Genomic DNA, 7,796 nt, shown 5'->3' with positions numbered 1-7,796 from the left:
TTTCGGGGCAGAACTCTCGAACAAGGATCATGACTTAATTGGTTACAAAATTGTCGTCCAATCGATGATGCATGGACCATGTGGGGCAATGAATCAAAGCTCTCCATGGATGCAAGATGGAAAGTGCTCAAAATACTATCCAAAGGATTTTGAAGGAGCAACAATGCTCAATGATGAGGGCTACCCTATTTACAGAAGACGAGATAATGGCAGAACAGCAACGAAAAATGGACAGACATTGGATAATAGATTTGTCATACCCTACAACATCGACCTGGTGGTTAAATATCAAGCCCACATAAATGTTGAATATTGTAACAAAGATAGGTCAATGAAATACCTATTAAAATACATGAACAAAGGTCCAGACATGGCTCTTGCAAGGATTGAGCAGACTAGAGGGGAAAATGAAGGGTCTCACGCTCAAACAGAAGCGGACAAAGTAGTAGACGAGATAGAGAATTATCTAAAATGTAGATATGTTTCTGCCTCTGAAGCTTGCTGGAGAATATTTGCATTCATCATCCAATAAAAGGATTCCCCGGTACAAAGACTTACGTTCCACCTAGAAAATCAACAACAAGTGCTTTTTGAAGACCATGAGCACCTAGATGATGTCTTGGAAAGAGTGGGGCAGAAGAAAACAACATTGACAGATTGGATGACTGCTAATAAGTTGTATGCAGAAGCACGTAACTGATATATGTAGACTTCCCTACAGAGTGGAGGTGGTTGAGTGATGAGAAAAAATGGGAAAAAAGGAAGATAGGGATGAGCATTGGAAGGATTTATTTTTCCCACCCAGCGTCCGGCGAGAAGTATTATTTAAGATTGTTGCTTAATATTGTCAAAGATGCGACATGCTTCGAAGACATCAGGACAGTTGGTGGAATTATACATCTAACATACAAGGCAGCATGTCATGCCCTTGGACTTCTAACTGGAGATAATGAATGGCATGAGTGTTATATGAAGCGGTTGTATGGGCTACAAGCACACAATTACGGAACCTCTTTGTTACAATACTACTGTTTTGTGAGGTTTCAGACCCAAAAGACTTGTGGGAAAAGCATTGGGAGGCCTTATCAGATGATATACTTCACAGACAACGCCAAAGACTAGGTATTTCAAACTTGAGTCTTAATAATGAGCAAATTCAAAACTACGCTCTATATGAGATCGAACAACTCTTAAATAGAGAGAATAGAAGCCCCATTGATTACCACGGAATACCGCTACCAGATGCAGCTTTACTACAAGACTCTGGAAACCGAATGTTATTAGAAGAGCAAAATTACGACACACAATCGTTGGCTCGCAAGAGCATGGATTGAATACTGAACAGAGACATGTTTATGATAACATTCTTGAAGCGGTGTACCATAACACAGTGGAAACTCTTCTTTGTTTATGGTAGTAGAGGGACTGGAAAGACTTATTTATGGAAAGCTTTAATATCAAAGCTTCGGTCAGAAGAACACATAGTCCTCGCGGTGGCATCGTTAGGAATAGCAGCACTACTTCTGCCTTCTGGAAGAACCGCACGTTCTAGGTTCAAGATCCCTGTGAATTTGAATGAGAATTTTTGTTGTAGCATTGAACAGGATTCCGACCTTGCTGAATTAATCCACAAAACTAAGCTCATAATATGGGGTGAGGCACCTATGGTCCATAGACATGCATTTGAAGCAGTAAACCGCACCTTGAGAGATATAATGCAACTCTTTGACCAAATAGACAAGGATTAAGTTTTGGGTGGAAAATTGTTGTATTAGAAGGCGATCTCCTCTATATACTTCATGTTGTTCCAAAAGGGGGACGAGTAGACATTGTAGATGCATCTGTCAACAAATCAAACAACATTTGGCCACACTGTATTATACACACATTGAAGACAAATATGCGGCTACGTCAGTCAAACATACATGACCGGCAGCTTTCAGCAAATGGGTATTAGACATGGGAGATGGCCAAATAACAGCAACAACAAAAGAAGGTGAGGATGAACCAATGTGGATAGATATTCCAACTGACTTATTAATAAATGGAGGTGCTGATCCAATACTAACATTGGTGGAGGAAGTGTACCCTGAAATCCTTGATAAGCCCAAGGACCTGAAATATCTCCAACAACGGGCTATACTCGCCACAAAAAATGAAACAGTCGACAAGATAAATGGACATATCTTACAAATTATTCAAGGAGAGGAGAGGATCTACAAGAGTGCAGACAGAATATGCCCAGCTAATAGAGGTGGGAGAAATGTGGAGTCATTGTACCCAACAAAATTCCTAAACACCTCGTAGTTCCCGGGTGTACCAAACCATGAAATACGTCTTAAGGTAGGGTGCCTAATACTTTTATTGAGGAACATCAGCCAAAGAGATGGCTTATGTAATGGTACACGCCTTATTGTAACCAGATTACAAAATAGAGTGATTAAAGCACGGATTGTAACTGAGACAAATGTAGGAGACCTGGTTTGCATACCACGTGTGGAAATGTCTCAATCAGATACAAAATGGCCATTCATCCTAAAGCGTCGGCAGTTCCCATTCAAGGTTTACTTTGCAATGACAATCAACAAAAGCCAAGGGTAAACTTTCGATCACGTTGGAATATACTTACCAGAACCAGTCTTCAGCCATGGGCAACTTTACGTGGCTGTCTCAAGAGTCACCGCAAGAAAGGGACTCAAAATCAGCATCGCTAACACAAAATGTGAAGAGGGCCAGATTGAGAAAACAAAAAATGTCGTGTACAAAGAAATTTTTAATGATCTTTAGCTACGGAAAAAATGTATTTGTTAGACATAGGTTTAACAGTAAGCCTTGACTTACCAACCGTTAATAAAATCTTATTTAAACACCATGCTTTCTCTTGCATAAAGTTTATTTCATGTTTAATATTATTCAAAGGCTGGACCACTGTCAGCTCGAGTGATAAGGACGTGAGATGTAGTATACAAATTCAATGACCAGCCACTTCTTTTGATATGCTTCTCTTGGACAAAGAGGTAAAAAAAAATTACTTAAAAATGTTAGCTACATTACCTATCAAAAAAATAACAACGAAATATCTACAACAATGCAGAGAGGACATATTCAGGCCACTATAAGGAAGGACTTGCTGAAATCATACAAGGAGGAAATTATAGAAGGAAAAATACACACCTTCAATAATTTTGAAGTAGCTAAGAACAACAAGCTTCACTGCCCTATTAAAAAGGACCAAATCATAAGATTCACACCTTTCACTGTTGTGGTACAAGAAGAAGAAAGTGCAGCTAAAATCCCGATGAACAGCTTTCAAATACACCCCTTTGACCGTTTGCAAGATCGAAATAAAAAGACAGACTACGCCATAGGTAAGCTACCTTACATTCAGTGGACTAAACTCACATTCAAACACATGCCATACAACATCTACAATAAATACTTTCCTACTTCTTAATCCTTGCATAATAATATCAAGATGGCTGCAAAGTACTCCTCATCACCTCTACAGAAGTCACCATGTACCAAGGTAAGAAAACAACAAAGAACAAAATCAGAACTCCAACATCTACACTTCAAATAAAACATTCCTACTGCTCAACCACAATAACATCATTCCTAACATGTGGCATGCAGGAAACTACCAGTTGAGCTCAACCCATGCTACAAAGATACACATTAACTTGTCAATTCCTGAAATAGAAAGTTTTAAGCAAGGGTAAGCAACTTTTACATTGATATAAATATAGCAAATTCAAAAAAACCGGCGATCTAAACACAGGACATCAATCTACCAACAAGGCTAACATGGTAGAGCCAAAAATACCCATAAAACAATTAGAGGCGAAACCACATGAAATTGTTGAGGAAGCCATGTTTAAAAACAGAAAAAGGATTGAAGATATTCTACAGTTGGATCCACAAGAAAAGGTAAGCGCCAATCACTAATTTTCCCATACATCTATGTTTCACGGATCTAACATTTCCAGAAATAATAATCAGTCCCATATAGACATTCACTAAAAGAGAAGAAAACCATTACCACTTATTTTCTTAATACTTTATGCTAAAGCCACACATAATCCATGTTTACTTTTTGCAAACATGTTAAAAAAAATTCTTCACACATCACAATTCATGGCATGATAGTTTAGCAGCATTTAAAATATAATGTTGACTTCGCATGTATGTTTATTATCACGACACTTAATATTTAACAAATGAAAATATGTTTGAATATAAGCAACGACACTTTAATAAAACTGAACATACTACCGAACTACTATATTATTGCAGGACATGTTTACTTGCAGTGCAACAGTAACAAGCATTCACGCTGACAAAAAATGGCATTACAACTTTTGTGCTGCATGTAAGAAAAAGATAGATGAGACTTTTTACTGATCAAACTGCAATGATATAGTCAAATACCCTAAGACAAGATACATTAGAATACCAACTACACACTCATTAAAAAAGAAACAGATAAAATAATCTTGCATTGTAACAACCAACACAACTCGCAGGTACCTCTTAACTATTGACATAGACGATGGAAGTGCATGTATTCCAATGGCTTTGTTCAACAAGGAGGCTGAAAAAATTGTGGGAAGTATGGTCCACAAATTAATGGAACTCGAGAAAAAGGTACGACTCTTATAACTTACTAACAACAACTACAATATAATGCCTTAAAACTAAGATGACCATATACAAAATTTAGGAAAATGGTAAAGAAAAGGTGTTGCAACGATAAGAGCATTGTGTTGGCAAAAATTCGTTTTCAAGGTCAAGTTAAGCACAACAAGTAACAAAACTGAACTCTTGCCAAAAAACATACGACATCAACTACAAATTAGAAAAGGCTTACCAAGAGCAACAAAATAAAAGCCAGGTGTGTTACAACACAAATACCAATGGGATTGCCTTAAATTAATACCTAGACACTACTAAAATATATGCATTTTGCAGGAAGCCATCATACACCAATCAGAGCATCTTGAGGATGACAACACAGGAAAAACTGAAACACAAAGTACTCCAAAGAAGAGGACTCGAGATGAGATGTAAGTCAAACATCTCAAAACAGTGAATATCAGTTACAAAAAAATGACCCACAAACAATGAAAAACGTAATCTCTTAAATACAGGAAGAACGACAAAGAAGATGGAGCATCAACAACCCAGACAGTTGTAGCAGATGGACAGTGAAAGGAACAAAATAGGACGCACAAAAAAAAAGGAAAAACAACAAACGCAGCTTGGAAGAAAAATTAGAAGAAGCTAATCAACAACTTGCAAAGAATGGAGTGTTAAATATTGTTTTTCAACACTCTGTGTTCGAAACATAATCTTTAGCAAATTTCAAAAACACAAATAATGATGAACAAGCCGTTGGCATGAAAAATAAAAACCTTAATCAAAGCGGTTGCTATTGTCTTTCAACACTCTTTGTCATAATATAATCTTTAACAAATTTCAAATACACATAACCATGATGGACAACCCATTTGCTCAACAATGAAATTAATCAAACCGGTAACCCGGGGCATCGCCCGGGTGACACACTAGTTACGTATAATAAGGGTCCTAGTCCAGCACTAGCTCAATCATGAGATAATAAGATCTCTAAATATTGCAGACAAAAAATAAACAACAAACAAATAATGAAATAATATTATGTATTACTACGTATATATTTTGTTTGTAATTAGGTGATATACGAGTCATGTTTGATTTTTTTAAAATAAAATTATAAAAAGAATTAGCTAGACATCTTTGTATTAAATTTCTATTTTTCAATGCAATCATTTACTAGTAAGTACGTAGTACGTTATAAGATTATTGCTTATATGCTTACATATCCAATGATGCAATCATTAATCAAATCATGTTGCGTTTAGAAGTGAATTTCAAGAAAAAAGAAACTAGCTAATTAGAATATTATAGAGATTATAAGTTGTTTTGATAGATTAAGCAAGTGCACTACATTATTATGATGTAAAAATTATAATAAACCTAAAGACAATGTACAAATCTCTCTTTCAATCTTTTAGGGGTCTTCCTAACGAATTTGACTAATACAACACTATAAGAAGATAGTCATACATTTCCATCATTGATGTGTGGTTCCTACAAGCGCTTGTACGATACGCATCGTACAGATGTTTCATTAAAAAAATACGAAAAGAACATATTATAGAAATGTAATGAACATATAGAGATAGTGAAAAGAACATACTAATAAAATGTAATGAACATATACCTAGATTGAAAATAACATATTTGCACCAAAAAAGAGTGGAAAGAATATATGTCCATGTTCTTTGATTATCAGTAATGTACTTTTTTTTGTGGCATAATGTTCATTGATTATTGTTAAATGTTCTTTGAATTTTGTCTTTAGATTATGGTGGGTATATATAAATAATATAATGTTCATTACATAATATTATCATGTTCTTTATTAATATAAATGTTCTTTAGATATACAAAAAAAAAAAAAAAAAAAAACAAAAAAAATAGATGTTTTTTACAAAACGGCTATATGTTCGGTCCGTTATTTTTTTATTTTTTTTTTTTTACAGACGCCTGTACCATAAAAATCTCATTTTCATCGTACCAATAATATTTAAAAATTCTTAGCTGAGACCTCAAAGGTAAAAATAGAAAGTAAAATTAGGTTCATGTGCCTCGTACTAGACACTCAAAAAAAAAAAAAAAGGGTGATCTTCTTGTCGTAGATTGTAACAAAGGATCCAAACAACGAAATACATAGTACTACTCCATAGGATCAGATGGAAATTCATATTGGACTAGACTTGGAATTACCAATTTTATTGAGTTGGATTGAATTCGAATTAACTGCAAATCTAAAACTGAATTTTCATCTCCTCAATACTAAATCAACTCGTCTTGTGTGTGGCTAACATATCATATGGCCAATTGCAAAAGAACAAAGTAACCCCTATAACTTTGACCGAGTAACCCTTATAATACGAACGAAGTAACCCCTTTAACACTGACCTCGTAACCCCTATAATTCTAACAAAGAAACCTCCATAATAACTAACTACACGATGTGGCCAGCCACATATAAAAATTTGTGACACAAAACTATTGGAGTAAAACAAGCTAATGTTCAAAAAAAAAAAAAAAAGCTTTAGTCCCACCACAACCTAATTTTTTATTATTATTATTATTATTAATTGTATGGAGTATTTAGTTTGTAATTAGTCATTAGGTGAGATTTGAGTCATACTTGATTTTTTTTAAAAAAGAAATCATACTTGATTTTTTTTAAAAAGAAATCATACTTGATTTTTAAAATTACATTAAAAATGAATTAGTCGTCTCTGTACTAAAATTTTATTTTCCAATGCAATCATTTATTAGTGAATGCGTAATAAGATCCTTGCTTATATGCTTACATCTCCAATAATGCATATAGCGTTTTAAGAGCGAATTTGGATTTTTAAAAAAAACTAAAAAATAAAAACTTATATAAATGGCTTTTAAAATATTATATAATTAGATTAGACCCGTGCGATGCACGACATTAAAAGACTCTCTGAAATATAAAGTATATATTTTATTTATTCTTATTGCTTAATTACCTCATATATATGAGAAAAATTATAGAGACATAACCATTAGTTGTAAATAATGCTAATTTAATATAATTAATTTTAAAGAAGAGCAAACCGAATATGAAAATTTAAGCAAATATGAAATGTTAGACTTGTACTATACACGATTTTAAGCAAATAAGATATGATTTTAAACTTGATATGGAAAAT

The 7,796-nt window shown here is 34.3% G+C and overlaps 2 protein-coding genes across 2 annotated transcripts; both read left to right on the top strand.

Moving 5' to 3' along the window:
• Window positions 1-1,349: 1,349 nt before the first annotated feature.
• LOC110698257 lies at window positions 1,350-1,748 on the top strand. Its single transcript, XM_021875654.1, has one exon. It carries the CDS (start codon window positions 1,350-1,352, stop codon window positions 1,746-1,748), a length of 399 nt encoding a protein of 132 aa, XP_021731346.1.
• A 211-nt stretch (window positions 1,749-1,959) lies between these two features.
• LOC110698256 lies at window positions 1,960-2,307 on the top strand. The gene has a single exon (XM_021875653.1). The coding sequence runs from the start codon at window positions 1,960-1,962 to the stop codon at window positions 2,305-2,307; it is 348 nt and encodes a 115-aa protein (XP_021731345.1).
• Window positions 2,308-7,796: the final 5,489 nt, after the last annotated feature.

Source organism: Chenopodium quinoa, unplaced genomic scaffold (genome assembly GCF_001683475.1).
Source record: "Chenopodium quinoa cultivar QQ74 unplaced genomic scaffold, ASM168347v1, whole genome shotgun sequence".
Lineage (NCBI taxonomy): Eukaryota > Viridiplantae > Streptophyta > Magnoliopsida > Caryophyllales > Amaranthaceae > Chenopodium > Chenopodium quinoa.
The sequence above is the reverse complement of the archived record's forward strand: the minus strand, read 5'-3'. Positions and strand labels throughout refer to the sequence as shown.

Bases quoted from the DNA above. Each gene is read 5' to 3' on its own strand.
- LOC110698257 (XM_021875654.1), top strand. From the start codon at position 1,350: ATGTTTATGATAACATTCTTGAAGCGGTGTACCATAACACAGTGGAAA.
- LOC110698256 (XM_021875653.1), top strand. From the start codon at position 1,960: ATGGGAGATGGCCAAATAACAGCAACAACAAAAGAAGGTGAGGATGAA.